Source organism: Aythya ferina, assembly GCF_964211825.1.
Source record: "Aythya ferina genome assembly, chromosome: 6".
NCBI classification, from domain to species: Eukaryota; Metazoa; Chordata; class Aves; order Anseriformes; family Anatidae; genus Aythya; species Aythya ferina.
This window is the reverse complement of record NC_140303.1, coordinates 34,076,453-34,094,092: the sequence shown is the minus strand read 5'-3', so window position 1 is coordinate 34,094,092 and position 17,640 is coordinate 34,076,453. Positions and strand designations below refer to the sequence as shown.

Here is a 17,640-nt window from a genome sequence, read left to right as displayed (position 1 = left end):
AGGAAGTCATTCGGAGCCTGTAAGGTTATCTCTAATTCCCACAAAATGCAGCTGACCACCCCTTGTTTCAAAACACAAGCAAGCGAGCTGGCTGCTTGGGTTGGTGCGGACACGGAGGGGAAGGAAAAGGGGTGAGCGGTGGCCACACAGCCACATCTCCCCCTGTGGGAGCTCAGCAAAGCCCTGAGCTGCCATTTCTTCATCAGTCTGGCTGGGTAAACAGCTGGGTAGACAGCGCCTGGGAGGGCACATTAACCCCACTCCTCCCCTTAAACCTCCAAATATATAAAAAATGACAATTTTCTCTATTTTTTTTTCAAAGAAGTTTATTTAACAAAATTCAGGAATATTGCTTGCTTGACATTTCCAAAGGCTCCAGAAAATGAAGTTACCAAATGCAGCACAGGATGCTGTATACGAGGACATCTCTGAGACAATCAACCCTGTTTTGTAGCATTTAGCCACCAAAATGCATTTTCACCCAGCACCAGGAAGTCAAGCAGTACTACAGAAAGCTAGTTGAAAAAAATAAAAAAAAAGTTACTGTATTTTTCTTAGAGGATTCCCTACCCCCAACAAAAGACCTCTTCTCTAGTTAGCAGAGGGCATCTTGAAATCACCCTCAACTGCACCAAGCCCTGTGTGAACTCAAAGACCAATTGTCATCTGAGTGGAGTCAGAGGCACCGGCTGGGGACACGCTGTCTCTGCCCACCCTCCTCCCCAGGGAGCAGGGGCTGCAGGCAGCATCCTGCACGCAGTTCAGTTCTGTTTGGATGCCAGCAGGAAGGCACTCTGTGAAGATACCCCCAGGTTCCTAGAAAAAGGAGAAATTGTGCTGCCCCAGCACGGGCATCCTTGCACACCAGGACTGAGCGGTGGTCACTTTGGGCACCCAACCACCTGGTAACGCCAGGGTCCAGCCATCTGGGACTGCACCTTGCAGTCTCTCTCTGTGAATGGCTGCACCACTTACCCCAGAACATTATCTTAAAAGATTATGGCCACCCAAGAAGGCACAGGGACTGTCCTCACGAAGGAAGTCCCCACCGAGTGCGTTCACTAAGTGCAGATGTATGCTCTTACAATTCCTGCCTTACAAGCAGCATTTTAAACATGAATCTGTTTACTCGTGGCTTGCCTTCATGCTGTGATGCTTTTGTCTTGGGTGAAAACTTGTGTTAAACGCGCTGCACGGGAAATGAAAATCTTGCTCTACAGTTACCAAACAAACTACAGGAACGAAACATGTAGCAACACCTGTACTAGAACAAAATACAAGCACTCTTAACAGCAGATACAAAACAAACAAACAAAAACAACTTTAAACTAAAGACCCTGAAATACTCAGAACACATTTATCTCACCGTCAGTGTTGTACATTGCACGGGGAGGACACATTTCGGACAAACAACCTCTTGGTCTTCTCTCCTTTTACATCAGACACCACAAGGAACTTCAAAGCTGCAACAATTTTAGAGATCTTAACTAAGCAATGGCAAGGGGTGGCCAGCCTTAATATTTCAGTCAAGTCTCCTTGGAGTTCCTCCAGCTGTGAGGGATCACAGCTGCCCCCATCAGCTGCTCCTTAAGTGATCACAGGCTTCTCTTCCTAGATCCAGTGTTAATCAAAGGAAGAAAAGGACTTGGTGTGACCAGGAGGACCTAGAGTTTTCTCTGCTTAGGAGAAATATTAGAGAAAACTCTCAGCTAGAGGATGAGTGCATTTCCCACTGCCTCGGAGGAAAGCCTTTATGACCAAACACCCCAGGTGTGCCGAGATGCAGGAGTAAGCATGATCTGCGTAGCCACAATGCCCAACTAAAGCTTGTCCCTCTTCTTCCGTCACCAGACAGATGGAAAACAAACCAGGAGGAGGGAAACCCCATCACAGAAAACTATGCAAATGCTGTGAGGGGGCCAGCGTGGGCAAGGGGCACTTGGCATTGACCACGGTGCTCTACGGGCACTGACAAGCAGCAGGGGAGAGGCTGCAAGCACAGGAACGTGCTGCTGCCCAAAGTGCAGCCTTCCCTGTACTCCTGCATTGCTTAGAACCTGCCCTCGGGCCCCAGGACAACCACAGTGCCCTGTCCCTCTGCTCAGCAGAGCTAGAGACAGACCTAAAGAGGCTGGGACAGGGATTGCAGCTGTAGGACACAAAACAGGTGATCAGTTTGCCTGCGTGCCTTCTCCTTTGAAAGGGAAAAGGAGGAGAGCAAGGCCCAGAGAAGGTTTTCAGTAAGCATGGCCAGGCACAAGTCATCCATCCCTGAGACAGAACAAAGCCGTGAGATGCCCTGGAGGTGCGTCACACTCTTCACAGGCTCCAGAGCGCAGGGGAAAGCCCAGCAGCACCTAACCCACACCAGTACAGGCTTCGGGTAAGCCTCAAAAGCTGAGCCCACTTGTGTAGGTTGCAGCCTGCTCCTCCTCCACAGGCTCAGCAGGAAGCCTCCTTCTTCATCCATTCCCCCAGGAAGCTGCGTGCCAGCAGCAGCCGGTCCCAGCCTCCACGCTGACTGCTGGGCAAGTCTTCTGCAATTATCTGCCTCACGCTTCCCTCCTTGCACGTGATTTAAGGCATGGTGTCCTTTTCAAACTTCATTAGACTCCCCTTTTTTTTCTTTCCAGTCTAATTGGCAAAGCTGATTACACAAAGGCAGAGTACACCCTCAGCGCCTAGATTTTTCCTACCCTGTTCCTGGGGTGCGTTATGCTGTTGATGTGCAGTCCGCTGATCCCGTTGAGGAAGAAGAGAAAGGCCGCGATGAACTCGCACCAGTACGTCAGCGTGAAGCCCATGAAGGTGAGGTGATCCTTCATGAGGATGGAGAAGCTCAGAACACCAGCGGCCGACAGCAGAAACGAGCCAAGGATGAGGACCGAGCCCATCGACCACTTGCGCCTCCAGTTGGCGTCTTCGCAGACCTGGGAGACCATCAGCAGCTCCAGGCCGAAGATCGCGACCACGACGGCGAAGGACACCATGCTCCTGATGGGAATCATGCCCACGCTCAGCCCCTCCACGTTGGCCAGCCCCAGGTCGGTGCTGCACTTCAGGACGCTGCTGTTGCTGACGGTGCAGAAGTGCCACAGCCCGAAGAGCTCGCCCCTCGCCAGCAGCCAGCGGCCGTCGCAGACGGAGATGGACGAGAGGACGACGGCGATGGCCACGCACAGGATGATCAGGCTCCTGATCAGCGTCTCGAAGAAGGCTTTCTGCGGTCTCCGCTGCGCCAGCAGCCTCTGTGCCTTCAAGGGAAGGATAAATAGAGTTAGGAGAGCTGCTGTGGGAGGGCAGGAGGCTGTGGGGACGAGGCAGAGGGGGGCTCACAGGACGGGTGGTGGCAGCGTTTGAGGTGATTTTGGCGCTGCCTGCCCGCACGTCGGGGGCTGGGGCTCCGTGCAGAGCCTCATCCTGCTCCCTGCCCGGGCTGGAGGAAACAGAGGACGGGGAAAAGGATGGAGGGAGCAGGAGGGGGTCCCAGGGGTGCAGCCCCCACAGCTCTGCCCCCACCCCAAGCCCGGCTCTTCGCCTGGGGGTCCCAGCAGGGACGGGCTGGAGGGGGGGGGGGGTGGACACAGCACCGAGGGGGCGCCCGGAGCTGGAGCTTCCTTCCCCCCATCCCCACCCGCTCCGAGCCCCGCGGGGCCCAGGGGGCTGCCTCCGCCCTACCTGAGCCCCGATGGCCGTCATGCTGCCGGCGGCACCTCACACCGAGGAGAGGCCGGGGCGGGCTCCGGCCGCGGCCCTTTATGGCCCCGGAGGCGGCCGCCACGCCTGCGGGGCCCCCCCGCGGCTGAGTCAGCAGCAGCGCGGCCCCGACGGGCGGAGCCGGGCCGAGCCGAGCTGTATTTGACTTCATTATTATTATTATTAGGGCGGGCAGAAGCAGCTCGAAAAGGGGTATCAGGATCCCCTGTTGGCGCTGCCGAAAGCTGGTCGCAATTCCAGCAGAGGTGGCTGTGGTGGTTGCCGTGAAGGACACGCACCATGGGTGCTTGCTCGGGGCTCGGCCCGAGCACAAGGAGCTGCCCCCATCCCCTCCACCACACCAGAGTAGCAGCTCTTGTAACTTCAGCCTTGCTCCAATTTCCACTCCTGAACAAATTCTGAGTTTCTGAACCCACCTCTGTGCGGGTTGTCTCATCGCTGTCACCTCTACTCAGTTGTACGCTCATGTTTCCTTTAAAAATACATACCTCTATCTGTATCTGCACTGATTTGGCTGGGGGTGTTTCCTGTAGCACCATTTCTAGTATTTTTCTTCCAGGGAGGATTGTTCAGAACAACATGTTTACTGTAGTTTGCGCAGTTCACATTTTAATGATAAATTCTGACCTTTTTCTTCCTCTTGTCCTGCAAAAGCCTTCATTTAATTGTTTCTCTCCCAGGCTGTATGCATTATTGGATTATACTTCGATCAAACACTGCATTGGGATTTTCCACTTTTGCAACACAAAATTTTTGCAGTTGGTAAAACATCTTTGTGATCTGCACCAGTTTTTGTTTGCCAACAGCGTTATCCAGGCTAACAAAGTGGATGCTTACTGTGTCCCTTTTCGTTTTAGGTTCATCAGATGGTAGAAGAGATTCGTGAACATCCTGAGCTTTTAAACAGCATTTCCACATCAGCATTGAGACTCATTACACTCAGTGGCTGTTATGTCTTTCTGCGTTTTAAGTTCTAGATTTAACAACATTTACTTATGGGTCAAAATGGCAAGCAGGTTGTGTTGTCTCATCTGCTGCAGGAGATGAACAAACTCTGCCTGCACGTAGCGGTGCTAAGCAAATGCAGGCTGGGGCCAGACAAAATACACCAACTCTTATCTGTGGCAGAAACCTCACGTGACTTATGCTTTCTGTAACATAGACTCAATCCAGCAAAGCACTAGGCAATTCGGCTCCCAATTAACAAAATTATTAAGAATAGATCTGACTTTAAAGCATGTGTTACCCTAATGACTTCAGCATTTTTTCTTTTTTAATGAAAAAAGCATCCTGCTGAACAAGATCATTTTTTGTGAAGGCTAATGGGAGGCTCACATGAGTGAATACGTGCAGAAATCTTTACAGAAAGAGGAACTTGGTGATTATTTTGGAAACCAAAACTGTTCTTTCTCATATTTGGATCCTTTAGTAGATATACAGTTATCTGCCAAGCTGGTTCATTAAGGATAAGGATGGTTTCATTACACTATTTCTCCTGCAAACACAAAGTTGCTTTTATGTTTTGCACTTATTTTTTCCCCTCAAATATAAAACTCAAACCAGAATGAAACTTGACATGTAATCAATATCAGAACTGGATTAGTATTTTCAGATTCATTCTTTACTTAAGTAACTAAGAGGAAGATGAAGATAACACTTGTATGTTAATTAAAATTACTAGTGGTTTATTATTTTTTTTGTTTCTGCTGTTGCTGGGCTGGAGATTTGTTCTGGTAAAGATGTCTGGATTTATAAAACCTGCTAGAACCAGGGGAAGAAAAAAATCCCAGGGGACGAAAAATTTCCAGGGGAAGAAAAAACTTCTCTTCATCATTTTGTAACAAGCAAGCCAAACATACTTTATGCCTTTCCAAGTTAAAAATAAGAGAATTGCTTGAAGAAAAGATAAGGGGAAAGATTGCAGAAAAATGCCTCAAGATGATCAGTTTGGAAAATCGTGTATGAAGGATGTTTTACAATAAAAAGTGTCTTATATTTAAAAAGGAAAACCAAAATTAATATTTTTCCCTGCAGATGTTACCTATATTGTAACAGTATGGTAAATGACCTTTAAAACACTTCAAATGTATTTTTAGCTCAGCCGTGTTAATTTAGAGTGCTTGGGACATTGCCAGTTTCATTATTCTGTTTATAAAGTCCCTTTTCTCTATTGTTTAAGTGGATATTTCACATCCTATCCCTGGAGAGAAAATTTTCAGGGAAATGTGTTCATAAATAATGGAAATTACCAGAGGTTGTTGTAAAGCATGGGATAGTTTAATCTGTTTTATTTCAAATAACATTTTTAACACTGATGAATCATTTCCAGCTTTTCTCCTGCAGAGGCATGAGGAACGTTCGAGATGGTCAGCTCAAAGTCTGGGTGTCACCGGGGCTTAGGAAGCAGTTACCTGGTGAAGTATTTCGCTTTGAGGTAAAGCAGCGATTACCTGCCACACCGCCAAGCACCCTACAAATATTTAACAGTGATAAATCCCAACTTCTGCCCGCAAACATTACGAACCAACCCAAACTCGCATGCTCTGGAAGTGACTGGATATTGCATGATACTCACTGGCTTACATACACAACACATACAACTGTTCCTACTTTTTCTCCCTGCAGCACGTACCCTGTCGTACAGGTTCTTCCAATCTTGCAGTCGGCTAGTTCTGCAAATGCATTTAGTTGCCTGTTGAGAAAATCTCTTTACAGTCATGTCATCGTAACTCTTGGGATAGCAACTGATCTGGCTAAGAATTTAAGTCTTCATTTTTGTCGGATCCCTATTTCAAGGTGTCTTTCCAGACAGAAATTGATTTGATTTTGGAGACAAAGAGAGCCTCAGTATCTGTGAACTGACACTTTGAGAGATGCCCAAGGGATGTACAAAGGGCAAGATGGTTTTCTTCATATTTGCTTAAAAAAAAAATAAAAAAAAAATTAGGCAGTATTTTGAGAAAGAGGCTAGCTGTCTTGCACCATTGTTCTTTTCCAAAAAAAGAAAGGCAGGCAACAGATTGAAAATACAAGTTCAAGAAGCCGCATTCAGCTCAGGCTGCGTTCAACTGAAAAAGAGCTTCTGGAATGGGGTAAAGAGTCAGCAAGTAGCTGGCAAAACTGCTTAAGGCAGGCAGCTTCTGGGAACACAGGCACAGTCACCCTCACCGAGTTGTGCCCCAGGCAGCTCGCCTAACACGAGGGGGTTTTGGGTTGTACCAGGGCCCGTACGGCTTGGACCAACCCCTTGTCACAAAGACTTTAGCTCACGATTTTCCTCACATCACTGCAAGTTGCTGCAGCCAACAGGACAGCCTTGCCCGAACACGTAAGAGCTGCAGTTCGGTGCGTGAAGAGCAGACAGCTCCTGGGCCAGATGGCTTCACTTCGCCTCCTGTCTGAGGCCTCTCCCGTGCCAATTTCTTGTATACTTACTGCACTCACCCAGCTGGGGGCTGTTGCGGGAGCTGCAGCCCCCGGTGCTCTCATGCGCTGCTGGACATGGCAAGATGCAGTGCAGAAGTTTGGGATCGTTCACCCAAATCACACAGTATCTGTTAAGGTACTCATTACTCTAAAAAAAAAAAAAAAAAAAAAAGTTGATAACATGCACGTTCGTTACAGTGACTTTATTCCTTGATTTCCCCCAGCCCCCCAAAACTAAATTTATCTAAAAATAAGAGAGGTACTTTAAACAGAAGGACAGACTTAAAGAAATACACTTTTTATTTTTATTTATTTTTTTCCCATTTTCATCAGTTTGTGGACCTACTGAAGCATCCGATTACAGACACCCAATATCAAGTGCTTGCTCGTTCTTTGGATTCAGCTCTTTTCAGGGACCTCTAGCAGGAGTAGTGCTGGCTCAGGTCCTATTGTAAAGTGTTTTCATGAGTCTACAGCGGCATAAAGTGATGCTTTGAAATACATATTCAAGACAGAAAATAGAACTCTAGCCCTTTAATACTGAAACATGGCCCCACATTTTTATGTTTAAGCTGGAGGAAAATTCCTACAAAAGGCAGAAGAGAAACTGAGTAATACATTTTTCCCATTCTGTAAAAAGTCAGATCAACGCAGCTAAACACTCGGAGTTAAAAATACCAAGTGCATTGAACTAGTGAGCGTGCCTTTCAGGTTCAGAACTCGTTCAAATAAGCAATATGCCATTTCCTCCTAACCCTCCTATCTCAGCCCTGTGGTGAACACAGCGTCTTGCATACTTCGGTGGAAAAAGGTGTCTTTCTGGCTGTGTTAGCTAAGAAATGTCGTTTTTTCAGGGCGTGGAATGACCTGCCTGAGGCAATCCAGGCTTGCAAACAGAAGTGTGTGACTTAGAACCCAGTAAGCAGAGATTACACGACATCCCAGCTTGTCAGGACTTTGGGCTCTTTTTCATGTCAATAAGGAACTTCTCATTGCAGTGGCAGTACTGGGAGCTAAAATAATCTCTGCTAACGTAAGGATTATCACATCAGCTGAGCCGCTGATTCCACATCCAGGCTGTTTTTCATGTCACTGCTTTCATAAATTTCATAAATACAAGAATTTTGACCAGATGTTCCTGGACTGCAATGGGCCCTCAAGTTTTCAGATACGCTCCATAATCTCCCCTGTCCCATGCTTATTAACCACACTGCATTTTTAAATGGTTTCTCCCTTAGTCATGACAGTCTCAAGTATTGGAAAGTTTGCAAACATTAGAAGCACGACACACTAAAAAATTTTGAGAACACCTCTGAATGCCTCCAGGTACTCGACGCGGCAAAAAGGTTGCTCTAGAACTACCCTGAATGGCAGGAGTGTTGTAAAAGATGAATCAGCTTCATCATCAGGTTCAGATTAATCTGAACAAAGTGTTAAGAGGGTCAGAGCTTGAAAAATAAATGTACGCCTACTGGGACTAATACATCCAGAAGCCACAGGCAGAAACAAGAACTAAATTTAAAATACTGCTGCAGTCAAACTCCACATGAAAACACTTCTAGAATAACGTACCCGGGCTGTGTATACATTTTAGATATGCCTTTTCTAGAGGAAATAGGCTCTTTTTGTAAATGAAGGAGACAGATTCATGCCTGGAATGGATCAGTGTTGTTTGTACTGTAAGACAGCAGCTGAATACTGGCTAATCTATAGGTCACTTATCCGAGTCTGAAGGTGCTTCATATACTTGTGGATGGGGAAAAAAACAGATTGTCTTTTTTTTTTTTTTTTTTTTTTGTATTTCTATTCTATCAACTTTTGCACTTCCTAGTTTACTACTGTGACTCACTCAAATCTGCTGCGTCTATGCAACATCAACTTGTTTTAGCTCTGAGCAGCACTGACAACCTGCAAGGCTGCACAACCCTTTTGAAATTCCAGTTGTGGTGTTTAAAAACCTATCCAAACCCCTCATTAATAATCAAACCCACAAATATGCACAAGACAGTTCGGATACCCAGTCACCCCAAAGTGGTATTGCCCAACAGCGTTAGCTCTGAACACTTGGTGGACAAGCACCTATATTTTAAAAAGCAAATACAATTGTCATTTATTTTTAGCAGTATCATCAGGGTCAAATAAGTTCAAAGGTTAAAATACTGTTTTTGAGAGACGAGATCACTCCAGATTAGGGCTGGAGAACTTTGACAGAGAGACAGCTGCACGCTGCAGTCACCTTCGGAATGCCTTTTGTTTAGTCAAACAAAAAACTCAGCTTCTCAGGATGGAAGAAATCTGCTACGGGCCTAAAGTGGCACACCAATACAGATTTGTTAAATTTGCACAAAGGATGCTGCGCTTTCATGTGTCTTTGGTAAGAGCAACCATAAACCAAAATCAAAAAGAAAAAAAAAAAAAGAAAAGAAAAGCCACACCCCTTATAGTTTATCTCTAATTGCACCGGTACCAGTCCACTGATTTCTCTATGGAAGAATAGAAGAAGTGCGATAGACAGAACACTCTCTTATCAGACATGCAAGTTAGCATTTATTATTGCCATATCCAAAGTCCAGATTCCGTTCTGCACGCTCTGCACACTCAGCAAACCAGACCCGAGTGCATGTATGCCAGCTGGCCTCTGACCTCTGGCGTGTTGGGCTTGTTTCAGAGCACGTCTTTTCCCCTTTCCAAACACTGCAAGGATCAGGATGTGGCTGTCCTTTCTTTGATCTAACACAGAGGAAATAGCAGCAACTCCCTGAACGGGTGTCAGAACAATCCCTTGTTTTGCAGCACTGTCCTGTCATGAAAAGCATCTGTTCCTCCACTGAGGGCACCTTGTTACAGACAGAGCAACGATTCTGAAGTCATATTTTGGTTTGAGACTTGCTGCTTCTGTTTTAAAGCTCAAGAAAGCCATTAAGGCACACAGCCTATCTATTCTTACCACTGTGTTCGTTTAATAAAAGCAGTTACCTCTACCTACAAGTTCGGCTGTGGTTGTCCTTAAATTATTCTTGCTGTAGCATCACTGCTGCCAAAGTGTTATTTGTGCAGCCCGGGAGCCTCAAGCTCCATGCCAGCACACACTATGTGGTCTGTAAGTCAGCAATATTTTCAGAAGAGCCACACAGCCCACGCGTTTACAAGACATTCACCCTGCTGCTAAAGCAGCAGCGCCTTGATTTAATTCACAGGCTTTTTCAACATCCTCCTGCAGTGGTAGTATCCAGTAACACCACGGTGTTTTTGAAGAAAGAGAGCGCCTGCAGGAGGCCAGCTTGCCAATAGCATCCAGTGCTCTGTTCAGTAATGTTTTGCCAGGCACATGCATAGTTATTAGACGGGCAACCAATGTGTGTGTTGCTGCTTCTCATCACCAGCACTGCCTACAGACAGCAGTACCTTTGCTTCTGCCTTGATGCCTTCCACGCAGTCTCCTACTGCGTAACTCTTACCTCTGTAATAACTGGAATTTTGTGAGATGTGCTGTTGATTGCCAAAAAGCAGGGTAGGTGGCACAACCACAGACGTTACTTTCCTAAGGAAGGCAAAGCTGCAAGCAGGAAGAAGTTATTACTCTAGTAAAAAAGAAAGTACTTAAATAAAGATGTCCAAGGAAGAGTTCTCTGTCATTTTTATAGATGTTGGTTATAAGCAGAAGGTAACGTATAAAAGTCTGGTCAAGACCAAGCCCATGCTGGGAGAAGCGCTGCATGCACAGCCGTGTTTTCCTAATGGCCGACAGGAAAACTACTGTTATAATTAGTTGGGTCTCATAGGTAAAATAACGCTGACTTAGGAACAGGATACAGAACTTGCTGCTCCCAGCCCTCTTTTTAGACAGAGCCCAGTTCTGCTGTCTTAGCAAATGGTGTTTCTGAAGAGCCAAATACAAGTTTTGACAGAAAGCACAGCGGCAAAACACGGCATGCTCACAGTTTATAAGCTTCCAGCAAACAAGAGCAGAAGTGGAAGCATTTGCCAGCGTGAGCTGCATTCTGCTACCAGTTGGCAGAATTCTCCCCAGCATCACAGAATACAGCTGTGAAGACAGAGCTGGGTGGAATTCAGGGCTGGCAAGAAGCTACAACCATCTCCTGTGCTGCATGTCTGGTCTTACCCATGTTTTGCAAGGTGAATGTACTATCAACACTATCTGTACTATAATGTACTATAAACACTATCAAACAATTATCAGAGGATACAAGAGGAAGTAAAAAAAAAGCCCAAATGTTTATTTTACTTACCCAGAAGAACAAGAATAAGCAACTGTTTTCCTCATGAGAGTGACCAGCAAACCCTTCTTTATCCCAACACATTTCAAAGGGAAGTTGGAAAGCAGCTGTGAGAGCATTTCCCAATGAAAGTAGCAAAGGGGGAAGTTACAGTTTTTAGAATCATAAGATTTCCTGAGTTGGAAGGGACTGACAAGGCTCTTCGAGTCCAACTCTTGGCTCCACACGGGATGACTCGAAAAAAATCAGACAATGTTTCCGAGACTGTTGTCCAAATGTCCCTTTAACAGGAACATTCCTTTAGGCTTGGTGCTTTGACCATGGCCCTGGGGAGCCTGTCCCAGTGCCCGACCACCCTCTTGGTGAAGAAATATTTCCTGATGCCCAGCCTGACCCTCCCCTGTCCCAGCTCTGTGCTGTTCCAGGTCCTGTCACTGTCCCCAGAGAGCAGAGCTCAGCACCTGCCCCTCCACTCCCCTCGTGAGGGAGCTGCAGGCCGCCATGAGGCCTCCCCTCAGCCTGCTCTGCTCTGGGCTGAGCAAACCAAGGGACCTCAGCTGCTGCTCATGCTTGAGAGGAAAGGCATCTCTGTCTCTTACCAGTGGTATGACAAAATACAAGTTAAATAACATTGACAGCAAAGCCCGTGTAACTTAGTACATGTGTAAAGACAGGTTTCATCTCTGTCTATTTATAGAAGTCAATTGCTTCTCTGAAAGCATTGCGAGTTGAAGTCTTCATCCATCCAGATGATGCACAGCGTAGCAGGAGTTAAAAGGCACTGTTCCTCTGTAAGGTTGTGACTTCATTCTCATGTGCTGGAACAGTTCAGTATCACATTTAAAAAGCAAAAGCTCCTTCCCTAGCTAAAGGGCTATTACAGCTTTCTCCAAAACCCACAGTTGCAACAAACATTTGATGATTATCCTTGTAAGCCTTGCTCAAACAGCCTTGTAAGGGGTAAACGTATGCTTGATTCACTTACCTCTCACCAAAGCTGCAGTACATGGCACCACCAATGCTCTGTATTTATAGCAGTACAGAAGCAAGGGCATCAACAGGTCCTTTGTCTACAGAGCCCTTCACAGACCATTTTTTGTTCAGATGATGAGTATCTGCTTTATCTCCAGAACCCTAACACTGTTGTTTGGGGATAACACCTCTGAGAAGTGTTTTATGGAAGATGATTTGGCAACCGTGGAATGAATCTGAAAGACACAGGCAATGAATACCTATGCTGTGTTTAAGTACACACAGCATTACCACTAACCTCTTCAGGATAACCTCTGTGCTCCAGCTTTTGTGGGTTGCCATTTATCCACACAAAAGGAAAGCATTAGTAGACATCACCGAGTTGGTTTGCACACAAATCCGCACCGCATGAACCATTCCCGAGCCCCCCCTAGTGGTGTGAGGACTGGAGAGGTGAGCACTGACCCTGCTCTACCCTGACAGAAGCGTTTAAAAGCTGCAACACGGCCACTAATGGATGATTTCAACATAGTCCCTAAGGGATGACCACCACAACAGCTAAAGTATCAAATGCACTTTAATGAGTTCCAGGTTATTTTGTCCTCAAAATGAATTTTTAGCACGTCAGTACATTAGGCAGATACACAATCTCCCCTGAACTACAGGCATTATGAGAACAGACTACAGTATACTTCACATGTAAAATCATCTTCAGAAATCAGTTTTCCACAGTATTAGAAATAAGGCATGGTTCAGGTGTGCAAGTAGTTGCTATTTCCACTTCTCAGATCCCGTATTTGCCCTTTAGCTCTTCCACTTTTGCTACGTATGCTTTCATTGCATCTTCTTTGGACATTCCTGAAAGATGTAACACAGGCAATAGTCAGAACAGACACACTGTCCCGCTCCGTTCCAACAGGCCGCCCTGAGGCAGCTCTTCTTTGAGCAGGGCAAGCAGATGCTGAGACAACAAAAGCCTGCTGACAACAGTGCCACAGGTTCAGCAGCTCGGTCTGAGCTTAATTCAGAGCTGCTGCATTTTCTGTTAGTTCCACCCTCCTGCAAGGACCACTTCCAGGCTGGCAAAGACCCTAAATCTGTGCCATCAGGAATTCAATAGCATAAAATAACGGCTAAGGCTGTTGATTTATGCTGAGCAAATTCAGGCGATGTGCACATTTGTTTAGAAGCCTTGCACATTTACACGTGCCTCCTCATCTACAAGTCCATCCAAGCAAAGTCCTTCCTTCCTGTTCACTTGCCTGACCAGACATCTTCAGCCAGCTGGGCATTTTGCACCTTTCTGACAGACAGCCTACATTTTTCAGGGTTATTTTTGCTTTGCAGAAGTAATCAAGAGCACTATTTTAAACTCCTAAAGCTCTTGTCTTACAAGACAACACCATCTGGTTTCTTGCTGAACAGCATACGGTTTTCTGACTAGTTTGCCCATGGTTTTATTTACTCATTTTGATTTTTTAAGCAGATGCTTACCTTTCAATGCACTCCAGGCATCCCACTTTGCTTTACCTTTGAAGTCAAGCATACCAGGGCGATCTAAGAGAGAGAATAAGCAAAAGAATCAGTTTGTGTGGCCTGGCTGCAGATAATACTTACTTCCTGAAGGTCATTTAGCAATAAAACACAATGGTTCACGTTTGCAGCTTCCACTTAATCACCTGCAGTCAGCCACCATGTGCTGAAGAACACGTTGGGATGCTGCTCGTAGCAACAGAAAAGGTCTGCCAAGTTCCCTTAAAAGAGCAGCATTTGAACAGAAGAGCACCAAACGGTGTGATTCGGTTTTATCACTGTACTTTCTGAAGGGACTGCTGGGGCATGAAGACAATCCGATTAAAGAACATCAGCTCTAAAGTAAAGCAGAAATGCCCCAAGGTCCATTACACACAGAGACATGAAATCAAAAGCCAGTGGCGTATGTACAGCTTAAAAAGCGTTAACGTCAAGTTAACTGTGTGTTTGTAACTTGTCATTCTTCCTCTGCCCTGTTATCCTCAGGGTATAAACACTGGATTCTAACGCCATTACAATCCACGCTGCAGCCAAAGAGAGAAGAAATGGGTTAGATGTGGATGTGATTATTTTTCACATGAAGTCCCCTCTGAGTTGTTCTTTGTCTCATTACATATAATTCCTAGGATTATGAATTAAATGGGACTGTTCATTAGTAGCCTGTACATTCACCACAGCAATACCCTTATGCTGAACGTTGCCAGACCACGAGCTCTGGCAACACTTCAGCTCCAACAATGCTGAGCTCCAGCCACACCGGAAGGATCACATCTTAAAACCCAGCTCAGTTCTTTCATCCCTCCAAGTGCTGTCTGTCTTGGCAAAAAACAGGCTGTATACACCCAAATTTACCACTTCCAGTATATTTCACTGCCAGCTCTGAATTCAGTCAACACCCAATAACCTTTGGCGGCAACTGTGTCAGGAGGCCAGGGCTGCAAACAAACACCCTTTTTTCTTTCTAGCTCTAGTTACTCAAGTACTACGCAAGGTCAACAGAGACGGGCTTCATTCTGAACGCTAGGCACGGTCTCAGCCCAAGAAGCAGCAGCAGGGATTTGGCACAGCACATCTGTGGAGATATTTCTGCTACAGTTCCTTCCAGGACATGATATTTGATTGCAGCTCCTCTAAGAGTTCTTCCTACTGCATACATCCTGTGTTATTTTGTTCTTTTTTAGTTTTCCAGGACTATTTTAAGCAGTTAATCTAGTTTACTAACCTTCTACCCCCACCAAGTATTGCTATTACACACTTGTGTAGCTTGCCTTGCTGTTGAAGTGTGTTTATCTGAGATGTGCTTATGTTAAAGCAGCATCCCTTGACCTTGGCAGCTACTTACTGACAGAGGTCTCCAAAAATCCCCAAACCCAGTCCTTGCGCAAAGCCAACGCACAGTGCTCCCTGTGCAATTTAGAGATTTGCAACTGGGTTAATCTAAAAACCATGAATTGCACAAACGCTTATCTAGGGCCCTGTCTGGTCAGCTTATGCCTGCGTGCTTACAGACCCACGCCAAGTGGGTGTTGAGTCACTTTGTGTAAAGCACGGGGTTGTGTGCAGCACCTCAAGCAACGGGGAGGAGGAGGGGGCAAGGTTCAGTCTCCCAGGAAGCCCCCAGGGACCCCCCCCTCCAGGGAGCGAGCCCCCAGGGGACCCCCCGTCCAGAGAGCGAGCCCCCAGGGGACCCCCCGTCCAGGGAGCGAGCCCCCAGAGATCCCCGATATGCCCCTCAGAGGCTCCCCAAAGCCCCCAGAGCCCCCCCGGCGGCCCGTACCCGTGTTGACGTCGCCCACCGTGGCCTGCTTGTAGTGGCTGTAGACATCCAGCATCTCCTGGTCCGAAGGCTGCGACTTGAGCTGCTTCACCTCCTCGGCGGCCTTCTGGAACGCAGCCTAAGGGGGAGGGAAGGCCCCGCAGCGGGGCCGGGTGAGCAGCGGGACGCGGAAAGGAGAAAAAGGGGCCGGGAATAGGGAATGAGGCGCCCGGAGCCCGCCGCCCCCAGCCCCTACCTCCGCCATGATGCCGAGCTCTGCCCCGCCGCAACGGTCGCCTCACCGCCTCACCCCTCACCACAGACCGCGCTGGCCAATCCCAGCGCCGCGAGCAGCGCTGCGCCAATCAGCGCTCTGCAGGGGCGGGGAGAAGCCGGGCAAAGGGCCAATGGGAAGGCGGCGCTGCCTCATGGGCGCTAAGCCGAGGTGAGCCCAGACACGGGGCTGCGGGGAGGGCGGGGCTGTCAGCAGAGAGGGGCGGGGCCGGAGCGGCTCGCAGCCAATCCTGAGGCGCGGCGCGGCAGGGAGGGAGGCAGGGCTCGGATGTGATTGGCGGAGGGGCCGAGAGGGGGCGGGGCGAAAGGGCGAGCCGCGGTGGTGCCGGCTGGGGCGTCGCAGTAAGGCTGGGAGCTGTTGGGGTGAGGGGAGGGGGGGGCGGCCGCCATTTTCTGCGGGCTGGGGGCTGAGGGGTGTGGGGGGCGTAGCGCCGCGCCTGAGGGGGCCGGATTGGAGTCTGGGACCTGTCCAATAAATGCTAAAATTCCTTATTGTGTCTGTGTGTGTATTTCTGAGATGCTCCTCCAGGTTGCTCAGGGGAAGCGGGTTTGGGTGCCTGTTCCCCTGCACACTCCTGATCTCGACCTGGGTAGCAGCATCGATAAAACATCTCCTTCTCTGCTCAGTGCCCCTCTGGTTATAATTGGGTGTAGAGAAGTACTCAGCATCAGTTGTGGCTTGCTGCTTATTTACATGGAAAATGGAGCAGGGCACTGTGAATTAATGGGCAGCGGGACATAAACCCTTGTGAGGATGTAGCCCTGTGGGGTGCCAGCGCTGTGCCTCCGCTCTGCAAAAGCCATTTGAGGAAAATATTCCCGTTTTGCTTTTTCAGGGTGCGGCTAAGATAAATACAGCAAAGACTGGGAGATATCGGATACCTGCACGAAGGTGGGGCATTTAAATTAGCACCCCCAGCACGTTTATTATTATTTTTTTTTAATGCCAAAATAAAAGCTCATAAAGGGGTGAAATACACAAGGGGATCCCTTGTGGAAGTGGTGGTTGCCCATGGCTAGGCGAGATGCAGAGGCCGTGCTGTGCTCCCGATTGATGCTGCAGCCCTGCAGTCTTTTCTCATTTCTGTAGCAGCTGCAGGGCTTTAGCCTGGGAACAGAAAGCAAGGGGGCTGGAATACCCAGCACAAAAAAAAAAAAAAAAAAAAAAAAAAAAAAAGGAAAAATAGAGAGAAAATTGGAAGATTGCTGGGGTGGGAAATAGCTCATTTTCCTGTGGAGACAAAGAAGCCACCTGAACAATGTGTGGTTTGTTTAAAGAGGTGCTTGGGCTGGTAAAACAAATCCATTGTCGTTTCTGCTCTCTGCTGAAGCAATATGAACCCAGTGGAGCCATTCTAGGTAGCTATTATTATAAACCCTTGATTATACAGTAATACACTGGGAAAATTATTTGTGTATGTGTGCGGGGGAGTTGTTTTACTTTCTGTAAGCAGGTGAAAATGAGCATTGTGTAACAGCTTAGGCATTTTTGGGGGTATTATGATCTGTACAACATATGTATATTAAAAAGGTTTTTTAGTTTTGTTCATGTTAGTACAGTCTTTTAGAGCCCAAGGTTACTCACTTAGCAGGTACTTACTTAATAGGTTACTCATCTGAAACCAAGCAGCGTACTTGCATTTATCCATAACATTTTGTCTGTTTAACAGACAGTCTGATATAGCACACAGCACAGGTACAAAT

General features: G+C 47.2%; 2 protein-coding genes across 2 annotated transcripts; both read right to left on the bottom strand.

Annotated features, from left to right (window-relative positions):
• Window positions 1–1,242: 1,242 nt before the first annotated feature.
• TMEM37 (transmembrane protein 37) lies at window positions 1,243–3,787 on the bottom strand. Its single transcript, XM_084524684.1, has 2 exons — window positions 3,679–3,787; window positions 1,243–3,254 (listed from the first exon to the last, which is right to left on the bottom strand). Exons 1-2 carry the CDS (start codon window positions 3,697–3,699, stop codon window positions 2,682–2,684), a joined length of 594 nt encoding a protein of 197 aa, XP_084380810.1. The 5' UTR covers window positions 3,700–3,787; the 3' UTR covers window positions 1,243–2,681.
• Window positions 3,788–12,912: 9,125 nt separating this feature from the next.
• On the bottom strand, window positions 12,913–16,038 carry DBI (diazepam binding inhibitor, acyl-CoA binding protein). Its single transcript, XM_084524372.1, has 4 exons — window positions 15,899–16,038; window positions 15,664–15,781; window positions 13,848–13,910; window positions 12,913–13,211 (listed from the first exon to the last, which is right to left on the bottom strand). Exons 1-4 carry the CDS (start codon window positions 15,905–15,907, stop codon window positions 13,138–13,140), a joined length of 264 nt encoding a protein of 87 aa, XP_084380498.1. The 5' UTR covers window positions 15,908–16,038; the 3' UTR covers window positions 12,913–13,137.
• Window positions 16,039–17,640: the final 1,602 nt, after the last annotated feature.

Excerpts from the sequence above, each read along its gene's own strand:
- TMEM37 (XM_084524684.1), bottom strand. The coding sequence starts at position 3,699 with ATGACGGCCATCGGGGCTCAG. Across the intron at positions 3,255-3,678 it reads TGACGGCCATCGGGGCTCAG|GCACAGAGGCTGCTGGCGCA; the intron begins GTAGGGCGGAGG and ends CTTCCCTTGAAG.
- DBI (XM_084524372.1), bottom strand. Across the intron at positions 13,911-15,663 it reads GGTGGGCGACGTCAACACGG|ATCGCCCTGGTATGCTTGAC; the intron begins GTACGGGCCGCC and ends TCTCTCTCTTAG. Across the intron at positions 13,212-13,847 it reads TGCCTGGAGTGCATTGAAAG|GAATGTCCAAAGAAGATGCA; the intron begins GTAAGCATCTGC and ends TACATCTTTCAG.